This window comes from Macrotis lagotis, chromosome 1 (genome assembly GCF_037893015.1).
Source record: "Macrotis lagotis isolate mMagLag1 chromosome 1, bilby.v1.9.chrom.fasta, whole genome shotgun sequence".
In the NCBI taxonomy this organism is placed as follows: Eukaryota; Metazoa; Chordata; class Mammalia; order Peramelemorphia; family Peramelidae; genus Macrotis; species Macrotis lagotis.
The window spans coordinates 812,269,887-812,284,527 of NC_133658.1; the positions used below are offsets into that span (position 1 = coordinate 812,269,887).

General features: G+C 36.3%; 1 protein-coding gene across 6 annotated transcripts in view; it reads right to left on the bottom strand.

The window, feature by feature from the left end:
* The window catches only part of LOC141508420 (disks large homolog 2), a 2,787,507-nt gene that overhangs the window by 12,463 nt on the left and 2,760,403 nt on the right, over positions 1–14,641 (bottom strand). For all 6 annotated transcript variants that reach the window (XM_074217018.1, XM_074217021.1, XM_074217022.1 and 3 more), the window contains 4 exons: positions 12,285–12,386; positions 11,717–11,889; positions 8,336–8,445; positions 3,198–3,289 (listed from right to left, as the gene is read on the bottom strand). In XM_074217018.1, the coding sequence (XP_074073119.1) occupies positions 3,198–3,289; positions 8,336–8,445; positions 11,717–11,889; positions 12,285–12,386 (477 nt within the window). The remainder of the gene's footprint in view (positions 1–3,197; positions 3,290–8,335; positions 8,446–11,716; positions 11,890–12,284; positions 12,387–14,641) is intronic.

The window sequence follows — 14,641 nt, forward strand, 5'->3', positions numbered from 1 at the left end:
TTCTTGGCAAAGATACTAGAATGACATGCCACTTTCTTCCCCAGCTCATTTTACAGATAAGGAAACTGAGGCAAACTAGGTTAAGTGACTTGCCCGGGGTCACACAGCTAATCTGAGACCAGATTTGAATTTATGTCTTCCTGACTCCAGGTGTGGTGCTCTAGTCACTTCACCACCAGATACATTGGAGTCAGGAAGATCTGAGTTCAAATTTGGCCTTAGATAGGTATTACTGTAGCCAAGTGACCTTGGCCAAATCACTTCTATTTGTTTCACTTTCTTTATCTGTAAAATCTGTAAAATCAAATAATGATTTCTCAGTTGTAGGGAGGAATAAATAAGATAATATTTGCATATGCTTAGCACACAGTGCACAAAAGAATACTATTATTATTATTATTTTTATTTCAGTGACATGAACACAAAGTCTCCCAGTAGTACTTGTGATAGTAAGTGAGACTGGAACTCTAGTCTTCTGATTCTAAATCCAGTATTCTTTATCACTGAAAATGTCCTTTTATGGTGAAAAATAATTTGCCTATTACTAATTAATTCACCTTTCCCTTCACATAACCCACTAGACAATACATGTACAAATTGCCAAATGATTGACATTTCCTAAAATCTGAATAGTCGATATGAAAAATTTAGATAGACCATGTACCTTGTTAGGTAATAAGAGATGTCTAAGTAAGTAATTTTAAAAGACAGAGGATCATTCATTAAGCAGTCACATATTGTCTGCTTCACCCTCCCATCAGTCATGTTTCCATGGAAACTTGCCATATGAAGAACTGGCTATCAGAATCATAGAATTTCAGAGCGGGGGAGGGAAATTTGGTTCCCCAGGTCATTCCATTATCAAGAAAAGAAACCCCTCTACAGGCTACCCAGCAAGTGGCAAGTTAGTCTCTGCACAAAGACCTTCAGTGAGGGAGAATTCACTACTTTGCCAAAGTAGCTCTTTCTCCCTTTGGACAGCCTTAATTGTTGAGAATTTCCCCTTTTTGCAACTTATTAAATTGAGTTGAATTCTATTCCTTCAATCCTAAAGATTTTTTTTTCTTTTTTGTATTTCTTTTTATCAGCCTTAAGACAGAGACACACACACACCAGGGAATGAATACTCAACAGATTTTAAAATGGTATTCATTCTGGTTTGTCTTCCTGCCATCCAAGATTCTTATTCAAAGTCACTGGAGAGAGAGAGAGTATGCCTTTAAATTGCCCTTTTTTGCAGGCATGAGTTCTACTCTAATTATCTACTATGAGTAGTAAAATCTACATGTTGTTCCTAAAACAAAATATTCTGAATAGGTGGCAACGTTTTTCTCTTTAAAACTCTCCCCTCTTTTAGTACTTTTTCAGTTTTTCTCAGTTCTGGGAGAAAGAAATGTTTTGATGCTTTAACTTACTAATTTCCCTGAACAAAGAGGATGTTTCTCAGTATCTGGACCATCTGCAAGCAGGATTAGGGATAGTGATCCAAGATAGTGTTAGGATGAATAATTGGTATTTGAAGTTGGAAATCTAGCTTCATAGATCATAGATTATTAAGCCTAAAATGAACCTTGGGGGGAGGGTCTTCTAGTCTAGCATCCTCATTTTGCTAATAAGAGAGCTGAGGTCCAGAGAAGTTAAGGGATTTGACCAAGGTCACATAAGTGAGTTATAGAATTAGGAGAGGAATGTGAAGCTTCTAACTCTAAAGTCATTGTATGATCAGCTACTCCAGAATCCTTCAGTTTTTGAGTATTTCTCAAATAATGTCTCCCCTTCCAAAAGAAAGGAACAGTTTGAATATGGGAATGAAGGAGAAAGAGGAGAAAACCATGATTTTTTCCTCTTTCATTATCTTATACATGCCCTCTGGTCAAGGAAGTGATTTAATGAAATTAATGAAGCAGAATTCTCTCTGGGGGTCCTATAGATTCTAAGGATTCAGTAATAGTCAACATTTATATAGTTCATAAAATGGGCACCTAGTTCAGGTTCCTTATTATATAGATGAGGCACCAAGATCCAAGGAAGTGGGCAGCTAGCTGGTGCAATGGATAAAGTAACAGGTCTGAAATCAGGAAGACTCATCTTCCTTAGTTCAAATCTGGTCTCAGACATTTACTAGCTGTGGAATCCAGGACAAATCAGTTAATGCTGTTTGCCTCAGTTTCCCCATCTTTATAATGAGCTGGAGAAGGAAATGGCAAATCACTCCATTTTCTTTGTCAAGAAAACCCCAAAAGGGGTCATGAAGAGTCAGACATGAAAAAAAAAAAAAAGATTGACTGATAAAGGTTTGTAAAAACACTTTACATAATAATAGATATTTTCTTTGCACTTTAAAGTTTACAATTTGATTTAATATGCATGAATTCTTTTGATCTTCACAACAACCCTATGTGGTAGGCAATTATAGACATTATTACTTCCTGATAAAGAAACTAAGGCTCAAAAAGTTTAAGTGATTTTTCCATGGGTACATCATTAGTAAAGGCCAGAAGCTCAATTCAAACAATCCAATATACATATTGTTTCATTTTTTGACTTTGTATATCCAGTGTCTGACACAAAATAGGTACTTAATAAATGCTTGTGGAAGTATTGATTGAAATATGTGATCTCTTTTGATTCTCATAGTAACCCTGGGAGGTAGTTATTGGGAACAAGGATTCTCATTACCAGGGAACTCTGAGAGGCACTGGAAAATTTGGCACAAAGTAATTTATATAACATCTTTATTAGGTGAGAGATTTAAGAAAACAATCATTCCCTATATCTGGGGTTGTATGGGAATAAATTCCACACTAGAGATGGGAAGACTGGGAAGCCTTTACAAAGCACCCCCAAAATTTTCAGTTTCAAGGGAATGGAATGGCTAGGACTATAGATTTAAAGAAAAGAGAGAGATGATATTTCTCCTTAGATTTTCTTTTAAGTTTTTTGGAATTTTTCAGATTGAAAATTGAATTCCGTTCAATGTATTTTGACAAACGTTGCTTAATGCCAAAGCTGAGCAGTGTGGATTCTGATCAATGAGGCACTGAATGAAAATTACTGCAGTGTCCAAAACACTCATGTCACCCTAAATGTCTCAAGGACCAATTTTTACATGCCAGATGAATCTCTGCTTACCCACCCACCCATCTCATTGATCAGAACATTCATCTGCTTTCTTATAGCACATCTTGCAGGCTTACCTGTAAAATACTCTCCAAATTCTTGCTCTAACTTGATAGCTCGGTCATAGGTTTTCTTGGCTTGTTCCTCTGTGAGACGCTTATTCATCTCCCTAGGAAAGTAAAGAATGAAATATCAGTTAAAATATTCCCTGAATATTTCCCATGAATGAATTATCAACCCTTGGAATTGCTTCCCTTCCCCCCTCCTGCCTCCCCAACATATTTACTGCAAAATAAAATGTAAAAATAACTGTCATTGGAATTTTCCTGTTACTAATTTAGGAATGGAATATCTAGAAATATTATGATTTAGCCTTAATTTGGATAGATTTAGTAATGGGAGTTCAGAACTTTGTATAGCAACTGTGGATATCATCATCATCACTATAAAGTAATACTGAGCTAAAATTTGTGTCCTTGAACCCTGAACCACCTGTTGCTCTTGACCACTGGTGCTAAGAAGGACAATGTTAATCCCTCTACCAAGTGTCAGACCTTCCAATGCTTCAGCTATCTTGTCTTCCCCTTCCTTCCCTCAACTGTAACAACCATGTTTTCTTTTGATCTGTTCCTTTACATATCCATCAGATAATATGACTTTTTGTCATTTTATCATTTTGGCTACCCTCCTTTAGGATGTTTGTTTGTGACAATGTTCCTTTTAAAGTGTGGCTTCCAAAACACACACCAAATTCAGAATGTCTGTGAGAGGGGAGAAAGGAGAAAGGAAGAAGATAATTTACATTTCTGTCAATTTTCTATTGGATGTTTGAACTGAATCTTACTAACATGGAGTCATAGATTGAGAGTTGGAGGGGACTTTAGAGTTCATTTTACATATAGCTCCATTTTACAGATTTGAAAATTTAGGTCTAGAGAGGAGATAAGACAGGCATCAAAGACAGTGAAAGGAGGTAGAAGAGGCCAGGAAAGTCAAACCATGAGTACCACCTTAATCATCATTTCTCTTCACAACTTGATGACGTTAGTCTAAGACTCTGAACCAAATAACCTTGAGAATGACAATGTCCCCTGTAAATCTGCTTCTAGTCCAGCCCCTATAGCCAGTATTGAGAGGAAAAGTCACATCACCAGCAACATCACTATCAACCAGCCAATCACTATAAACTTGAAGAGAAGAGGAAGAGAAAGAGCTTTGGGGATGGCACCCTTCACCCCTTGCCATGCTACTCCTGTAAACAGAAGCAACTCCTGTGAAGAAGAGACATACCTTTCACCATCTTTCAACCTATGGCTATACATATAGCAGGCAAGCCAGCTTAGGCACCTGAGGGAGGTATAGGAGTTTGGATGTACCAGGCAAGTCAAATAGCCATTTATAGCTTGACCACCATCTGTCCTTCACTCTAATGGAGGCAGGCTAGAACCTCAAATCCAAGAAACTTTGTAATGTAATGTCTGCAGCCATCATCCTGGTACAGCAACCTTTGTGTACACAGAACCTGATCACTGCTCCTGTGGGTGCCTTAGTCACAACTACTGAAGACCAGAAAAGAAATGTTATCCCCCATACACCCTGTCAGTTTAACATTATAAACTGATTTGATTTTATCAGTGGAAATAACATTCAAAAAGAGTCATTAATACCTGTTTTGCTGCTGCACTCTAAGAGTCCTAGGGCCTTTGCATTTGATTTGAAGTTGAAATCTTCTATGAGTGTTTCTCCCTCCTTGAAATATTAACTCTTTGAGAAGAGGGATTGTCTTACTTTTATTTTAATTACCGGAACTTAGTACAATATTTGTTTTTCCCTATTCCAGTCCGTCTTTCATTTTGCTTTGATAGTGATCTTCCTAAAGCACAGGTTTAATCATGTCATTCTACTTATTCAGTGAATTCCTGTGGCTCTCCATTATTTCTAGAATCAAATAAAAAAAATCCTTTGACATTCAAAGCTCTTCATAATCTGGGCTCCTATCTCTTCGAATCTTCCTACAATTGATTCCCCTCAAAATACACTACAATCCAGTGACTTAGTCTCCTTCATGTTTTCAACTGAGATAATATGTAGAAAGTGCTATCCAAACTCCTAGTACGATCTGAATGCCAGGAATTATGTTACTATTAGACTGATAATGGTGATAAAGAAACCTCATTTTCCTAGTCAATCACCCTTTGACCAAAATAGTAGTGTATTGGTTATGTAAGTTGCTTATAAAAATTGATGATGATAAAGACAGAAATATTAAAAAAATTATAGAATGTTATAGTTATAAGGGATGATCTAATACTGCCCCATCTCCCTTCAATTTTATTGATGAGAAAATTGATGGCCAAAGAAGTCAAATCTGTGGCAGACTGAAAACTAGGAGGTGAGTCTCTTGATTTTGTTCTTTACCTGAAATCAGAGATTCCCAATGTTTTCTGTTCAGGAAATCTTTTTCAACAAGAACCCTTCAAGAATGTGTTGTGAACCCTCAGAGTAATTTAATATACCACTTAGAAGTGTCAGAGTTTAGTGTAATCACTGTATGAATGAACACCAAAATCATTGATTGACATTTTTTATTCACTTCAGAAATAAAACTATAATGCCTCAAACATATATATATATATATATATAATATATATATATATATGGCTACTGACATGGAGGTATATATATATATATATATATATATATATGTACATATATATATATATATTAGACATTTGCTACTTAGGGCACTATTAAAGAATATTTAGTGAGGAAACTTTGGACCACTAAATGAGAATCACTGCTCTAGACCATAGCAAAAAAACCTTTCCTATTATATAAACAGACTCCAGGTAAATATTCATTACTAGAGAATCAATCCATCAAAACAGACTTCAACTAACTTATTTGGCAAACATTGCCAAGCTACTTCTAGGCTGCATGGGTTTCACAGAGATCAATATCACAAGGGTCTTATCCTTAAGACACACAGTTGGTCTATTTAGGCATCTTCCCATTAACCAAGTGTTACAGAAACATAAAAGAACTGTGATGTGGCAACAGTTTATATTAGATGGATTTTATCATAGCATCTGCTCACCCTATGCCCTCTTTAGTCTGGCCAAACTGGTTCACTTGTTCTTCTTTCTCATAGATAAAATCTCACTGCTTTTCTTGGTGTCTCTGTAGGCCTATGTGTTTTCCTGTGCTTTGTCATTTTTTTCCTTAACCCTCCTCTAAAAGGTACCCATGGCTTCTTTTAAGACAGCTCAAATACCATCTCCTTATTCAAAGTTTCTAATTCTATTCCTCCACTCCTGGAAATTACTTTGCATGTACTTCCCATTTACATGGTCAAAGTCATATGACTTGGCAAAAACAGCAAGAGAATTGAGATATTTTGACTAAAAGTCCAGTGTTTTTCCTAAGAAAATAATACCAATAAGTAGTATTTACATCATGCTTTTCTGTTTGCAAAGTGCTTTATATATGATCTCACTCCATCTTCATAGTAATCCTGATGTTATTATTTCCATTTTATAGGTAAGGAAACTGAGATTGAGAGAGGTTAAATGACTTGTCTAGAGTCATCCAGCTAGTAACTGGATTAATTTTCAACAGCACATGGAGAGATTCTGCAAGGGAAGATATGCTGATCCTCTTACCCAGACATAGGAGTGGGAAGAAGGTGGTACACAAAAGAGGAGGTCTCTTGTAAAGGACACTTGGCCTTGTGGTTTTATATCATGGGAAAAAAATGCCCCTATGAACACAAAGTAGAATTTGATGTGCTTTTAGCCGTTTATTGAGAGATTATAAAATGGGATGAGGCTGTATGCTGGAAATGAGATAATATATAAAAAGTAACAACAGCCATGTATTTGTTTCAGATGACCTAGCAACCATTTTTCTGCAATGGGAAAGGATGGGACCCCAACACTTTCTACTCAGTCCCTAAGGGTAAGTAATCTCTAGGGAATAAATGCTCCCAAGAAGTTTGCCTTAGTTTAAAGGTCACTTTCTCTGTCCTTGGATCCTGGGGACTCAACAGTACCAAATTAGCCTCTATTTATTCTTATCCTCCCCAGAAGCAAAGCAGTCAGTATACCTGAAACCCCATGAGGTGGAAACATTATTGAAGGGACAGTACAAAACGTTTTCATAGTTCTATTAATTTGAAGTAGAATCTATTTCAGAAAGAAAACAGATTCATAGGCTTAGGCCCACCTCTCTAACCACCTCTTTTTAAAAATATAAGTAAATTGAGGTTTAGGGAAGTGAAGTGATTGGCCCAAAGAGACTCAGGTAACAAGAGGCAATGACAGTATATAAATTCAGGTAATTCTGATCCTACTCTTCCCTTCTTCATGATTTTCTTCTACTTTGTAACAATTTGGAACATCCCTAAGGTTCTCCCTACTGCCTACAAGTAGTATCACAGAGAAAAAGATGGATATCCCCCTTAGGGTTACTGGCAATAGCTACTACCTTCTTGCCTCCCACAGGTCAACTGTTTTTTCCAGACTCAAATGATACTGTGGATCAACTCAGACTAAATCCTTTAATATGAAATATTACCTGATGGCTCTCTTGTTTAAGAGGGACAGAAATTGGGAGCTATGGAGAAGGAGTCAAAAGGAAGAAAAATGATAATGAGTTTTTTTTGTAATTTTAAGGACCTTTGGAAGCAAAATTTATGCTGATTTATATTTGGACAATAGCAAGTTTGAGCTATTGGTATAACTCATATATGTAGCATTTTTGAGAGAAAGTATTATTGATGACAGTGACCTATGCTTAGAGTTGTAATTAAGGAAAGGTAGAATCTTATTGCAGAGCAAATCTAAATGCCAACAGAAAGAATCTAAAATGTCACTTGGTCCATATCTCAAACTCATTTATTTCTATTTCCCCTGGAACTGCTGCCTCAAATGAGAGGCAATTCAATTACTATTGCTTTCTAGCAATTAATCTCTCTCTCTTCCACTCCCTCAGATTTTGGGAAAGTAGAAGGAAAAAAAACTTAGGAAACAGTACATACATTTTCAAGAAACTATTGGCTCTCTTCCCTAGGGTGAGTCAAATAACTTTAATTTTATAGGGATTTGGCAGGGAGGAAAAGGACTGTATGAGTGTCCAGCAGAAGTATAGGAGTTTCAAAACAAGAGATTAAAAAGGCATTATTGTGGACTCTGAGGAGATAGGGAGGGATACTTACATCAGTGGCTCCAATGACTTCGGCTTAATGAAGATGGCGATGGGATAGAGTTGTGCGACTTGTAACCGCTTGATAGCATTTCCTGATACATCGAGTATGCAGTGCTTGCCCTGGTGGAAAGAGATATGGGAGAAAAGTCAGAGAATGAAAAGAGTTTTTAAGGGACCTTAGCTCATCCAATTCAATCTCCCACCCAGTGCTGGAATCCTTTTTCTGTATCATCCTTGAAAAGAAGAATTTACTATAGGTTTGTTCAAACAAAATGGGAAGAGGAGTAGTTAGTTGAACACTTCCAGTGATTGGGAACTCACAAGGTCCGAGAGTCAGACCATTCCATTTTGGTGTACTTCTATCAGAAAAGTCTTCTTGTCACTTGTTCCATATATATCCAAATTCATTTATTTCTAGTTCCCCTGGAATTGCTGCCTCAAATGAGAGGCAATTCAATTACTATTGCTTTCTAGCAATTAATCTCACTTCTCTACTCCCTCAGATTTTCGAAAAGTGGAAGAATATAGGCAACACTTTGAAAATATAGGAAACAGGAGTACATACATTTTCAAGGAACTATTGGCCCTCTTCCCTAGGGTGAGTCAAATAAACTTTAATTTTATAGGGATTTGGCAGGGAGGAAAAAGAGGTAAAATGTGCCTCCTTGTAACTTCTACCAATTAATTCTAGTTCTGTGATATGAGGATATGATTGATTTCTCTCAAGCCAAAAAAAAAAAAACCCCAAACAAACCCCAAACACCCAAACAACTTTTCACATAATGGCTTTTCAGATACTTGAAGATATTTTTCCTGACCCTAGTTCAAGGTCTTCTCCAGACAAAATATCTCTAGTTTCTCATAGCCCATGGTTTCTATGCCTCCCACCATCCTAGCTGATCTCTGCTGGACAACGTTCTTCCCAAAATATGAGCCCAGATTGGTGTACAATCTTCTTTTTCCCAATGAGTTCTTCCCTTTTCAATATTTTTCATCTAGATCACTTATTTAACACTTAGCTAATTTTTAGGGGTTAAAGAAAGGACAATGATAAGATACCAAGGAAAGGCCATACTCCAGGCCAAGAACTTGCCTGACAAATTTCAGAATAGGAGGCATGATTAAAAAATACTTTATTGGTCCAAATACAGGCTAAATTTTCCCCTCTAAATTTTGCTCAAATAAAAGCCAAGCTTGGTCTCTAATTAATCCTCTAATTGTACTGCAATTGTCCTTTTGGTCTATTTTCATGAATGAATTTTCACATTTTTGACAGATTTTGAGCAATAGACTTTATACATTAAAAGATCAGTGTATTTTTGGCTGCTGTAATTTTTTCTAGGCATTTCTGAATTGATAACTATACTGTAAAGCAGTTTCTTTGGCTATGCATATTTCTTACAAGAATTTTGTTTTTGTATTAAATAATGGGAGGGAGTAGGAGAGATAAAATAAAGCCTTGTTAATTGAAAAATAAAATAATATGCATGACATATTACATTTGTATTTTTCAAAAAGGATATATTTTCAAAGTACTGCCTATATTCAGTGGTTTACATTCTGATCAGTAAAGGGTATGGTTTTTCTTCAGTTCTCCTAAATCAACCTTTACAGCAACTGCCAAAGAGGGTTTCTTAAATATGGTTATGGGTTTTTTTTTTAATAGCAGCCTTGTTTGGGTTTCTTTTGAAGACTGTACCTTTTTACCCATGTAAGTTCTAGATAGTAGGGGAAAAAATTAGAGTTGTGACTTCATGATCTCTGTTTGGCTTAGCCTAAGTTGTAGGGAGTAGTTAGAAGCAAGAACTTTTCACTAGAACCTCTGGGAAAAGTGGATTCATTTCCTACATTAAGTTCAACCTCCTAGCGGCCCATTAAATATAGGCTGGAAGTGCTTTACATGTGGAAAGAAAGTGAATATTATACAGAGAGGAGCAAGTCAAAATCAATGACACTGGATAGCTACTTATCCATAATTTCCATATGAAGAACCAATTGAGTCCAACCAGTACTTGAATTAAAAAAGAAGTCCATTCTGTGAGTCTATATTGGCAGTATGTGAGACTAGCCTAGGCAACTTTATTCATATATTCAAGATTTGTCTCTTAAAAAGGACTATTTGTGTGTGTGTGTGTGTGTGTGTGTGTGTGTGTGATTCTCAGGACAATTAAAAAAATAACAGCACAGAGCTACATGTACAAATAGAAAGACTGAAGCGGTTACTGTGATACTCTAATATCTTTGTCATGGAAGTAACTAGTACTCTGTAACTAGTCTGTGTGACTCTCATATATTTTCCCATAAATGACTATATAGGCAAATTACTATGATAATTTATAGCCAAAAACCCCTCCCTACTATACAGTTACATGTACAAATAGAAAAACTGAAGCAATTACTGTGATACTCCAATATCCCCAAGGATATAGGTATTCCCTACCTATTCTCATATGTTTTCCCATAAATTGCCACATGGACAAATGATATTCAGAGAAAAAAAATGTGCATAATCATAGCAAAAAGGGATATTGGTTCCTGGGGAAAATGAAAAATAAAAGTAACCTTCCAGCATAACATGTTTATCATTTTTCTTGATTATTGCTGAATTGAACCCCGTATTCCCATTTAAATTTGGAAGTCTTAACTTGAGTTTATACCAGCAAAACATAAACAAAACTGTTAAGATCAAATCTAATTGGCACATGTTTAGTCAGAATCAAAATTGTTTGCTCCTAAATTCCTTCATGAAGTTGGTTCATGGTATCTAAAAGCAACTTTAGACAATAGATCAAGATATAAAAAGACTTAGAAGCATCATCTGCTAAGAAGCCCATTTTTGTTGCTGCTTTTTTTCCCCCTTTCTGTTCCAGCTCCAGGATCCCCTAGAGGGAAGAGTTATCTCTTTCCTTCCAATCAGAGACTTCAATTTTAGCAACCTAAATCACCTCATTTCCTCTTCTGAATCATTCTCTTTCTAACACCCTGCCCCCAACCTGGTCCCCTTATCTCAGAGACTTGGGGCTTGTCATAAAGTAGTAATGTAGCAAATAATTATCACAGAAAATAAAGAGAAACACAGTCTCTTTACTTATGCTCATGACATTGAAAAACTTCCCCAAAACAATATCTTGTTTAGTAGGGGGTCTATTGTAATTCTGTCACAGATAAAATGAAAATCTGCATACTTCAGCAGGTAAAATATATTTAGATTTTTAATGTCCTTTCCTATTTCTAGGCCATCTATCCAAACAACTCCCATATTGAGACTGGAGCAGGTACAACTCCTAAATCGAAAGTGATGGAATGATCACTTGGAAATTTCACAAATACAGTCTAAAGAGGATGCATCCATATTTCCCCATGGTGCTTATAAGAAGATGAGTAAACATACCCTCTCCGCCACGAATCGCACAGATTGAACGCTGGTTCCATATAAATTATCATTGTACTGTCCGGCTTCTATAAACTTATGCTCTTGGATATCTTTTTCCATTTGCTCTCTTGAAATGACAAAATGATAGTCTCTACCATCCACCTCATAGTCACGCTTTGGCCTTGTGGTATCTGTGAATATAGATAAGAGGACACTCAAAGTTTTAGGAATTTTTCCTAGTCCTCCTGTCTCATTTGTCAATCTAAAATTTACAGTGCATATGTTGGTGTTGGGAATTACTGTCTCCTTGTCCTAGAGTCAAAGGTTACGTAATAAGGGTAATCAATTGAGAGAGCATAATCTCATCTGTGTGGTAGAGATAAGAAAATGAGAAGCACTTTGCAAAATGCGAAATAAATGCTAGATAAATCCTAAAAATAAATACTTAAGTGATATCACTTAAGTGAAAAATACTTAAAAAACTATTAATTCAAGGTAGACACCACCTTAAGCAATAATGGCTTTTTATGATCAGAGAGGGGCTGAAGCACAGAATTACATATTGACAAAGAGATATAGTACTTACGAGGTACACAGGAGCCAAATTTGTCAGGAAATTCTGATATCAAGTCATCATTGATCCGGTCCTTCATCGGACCCAGAATAATAACTGGCCTAGTATAATTAACTGGGGAAAAGGGGAAAGAAATGTGTTAATTCAGAGGCATATTTCCCATTTTCACCTCATCAGGAGTATAAAACAATTCCATCAGGAGTAGAAAACAAGTCCTTGAATTCTTATGATGTATTAAAATGGATACACATACTGCCTATTTTTTTCCCCCTGGATAAAGAATCTGTCAGTCCCTTGAGTGGGGGGTGTTAATGTTTAAGAGCTAGTCTGTCTTCTGTGTCCAAATATTGGAAGTTATTCTCAGGGATGAGTGACATCTCTGTTTTTCAAAGAAAACAATTAAATATTTCCAGGAATATCCCTTTCTTCCCTCTGGTTTTGCCTATATGTCATCAGCACAGTCACTAAATTTTGTTCAGTGGAAAAAAAATTAGTTAAATGAACTATTGGGTCACTATATGGACAAAGACTGCAAAACAGTATTTTTTTTTTTTTTTGACTCATTAGGCTAAAATCACTACATGTGTTCAGTCTGAATATCCCAGTTTCTGAATGTCAGAGGTCATTCAGGGGAGAGAATACTAAATTAGGAACCAATAGGTATGGGTTGTAATTGTACCACTAATTACTGCGTGATCTTGGGGAAATCATCTTGTTATTTAGTTTTCCTACTTGTGTAATAAAGATATTGGACTCCGATGGCAACATAGGAAGAGACTAGGTGATGATGTTTGTCCTTCCTTCTTGAAGAAAATCATGATATCGGGGAGGTGATGTCATGAGAAACAATTGAATTGGATTTGAGAGGGAGGGGCTGTGCTAGTCTCATTTTCTCCTCCAGAGCCATCTGGGTGCAGGGGTCAAATAGGAATCAGGATACCTGGAGATGGCCCTGGATGTGAGATAATCAGGGTTAAGTGACTTGCCCAGAGTCACACAGACAGTATCTAGTGTCTGAGGTGACACTTGAACTCAGGTCCTCCTGGCTCCAGGGTCAGTGCTCTGTTCATTATGCCTCCTAGCTGCCAGTAGGTAGACTTTAACTCAGCAAAAGAAGAGATTTCAAATAATTACTAGATGTACTGATAAGAAAATATGAGTTGCTTGAGCAAATAGTGAGACCTTTGAGCCTGGAGATGTCCAAATGTCCATTTGCTGGGGACATTGCAGATAGAATTCATGTTTTGTTTAGGATTAGATGATCTCTAAGGTACTAAACTCTTTTTATCGCAGATTCTGTTGCTTCCTTAATTTTTCTAGGGAAGAATGAATATTCTTATATGAATCATTTTTTAAAAAATTCAATAAAATGCAAAGGCAATGACATCTGAGCCCTTCTCTTATGCAATGAATCAAGTGGTGATTCAGATTGTCCTACTGCAAATGAATAAATCAGCATTTATTAAGTGTTTATTAAAGGCCAGGTACTGGCAAATAAAGACATGGATGGACAGTGATCTTTTGATGTACTAGAATAATACCTAGAGCTCTATGTTCTCTGCCTATCCCATAGTTTTAGGAACACAGAAAAGTCACCTCTTTTCATGAGATTCTTTTCCCCTAATCTATTTGCTCAATAACATCTAAATTTTTTCCACTACAAAAATTCTGAACTATTATCATTTACTAAAAACATAATATAAATTAAGGTTTTTACAAGGAAGAAAAAAACCTGACTTTTCATAACTTGGAAATCCTTGGTCAGAATCACTGATATTTTGGTCATAATAATTGATATTTGAAGATCACTTTGGTCGCCATGAGGGTGACTTGGGTGAGGAAAGGGCATAGAACAGAGAGAACTTGGGCAGCACCCAAGATAAATTTTGCTGACAATAATTTTGCCTATGAATAATAGTATATTATGGATAGAAGATTATCTGATTCAAACCTTTTATATTTCAAATGTAATGTTACATACTTAAAGTCACACAAGTACCAAGTAACAGATCCAGGATTCTAACCTAGGATCCCTGGAACCCCTGGAATCAGGACCCCAGATTCCAGATCCAGGGTTTTTTCCTGGATTTCACTCATTTTCCCATCCCCACCAGGATTGAAGTGAGTATCAAATAAGATAATATTTATAAAGTGTTTAGCACAGCACTTAAAAATGCTTTTTCCAGAAGGGCATTTTTACCTAGTCCTTTTCTCTATAAGCTATGGCCAACAATCAAGTTAGTCTCAGCCATCATTCCAAAGAGTTTTCTTACAGAGAAGATTCAGAAGTATTTTCAGTGATATCAGAAGATTCAATGGGAAGATTTCAGTTGAATCCCTGTCACGAAAATAATTTATTTGTTTTTACA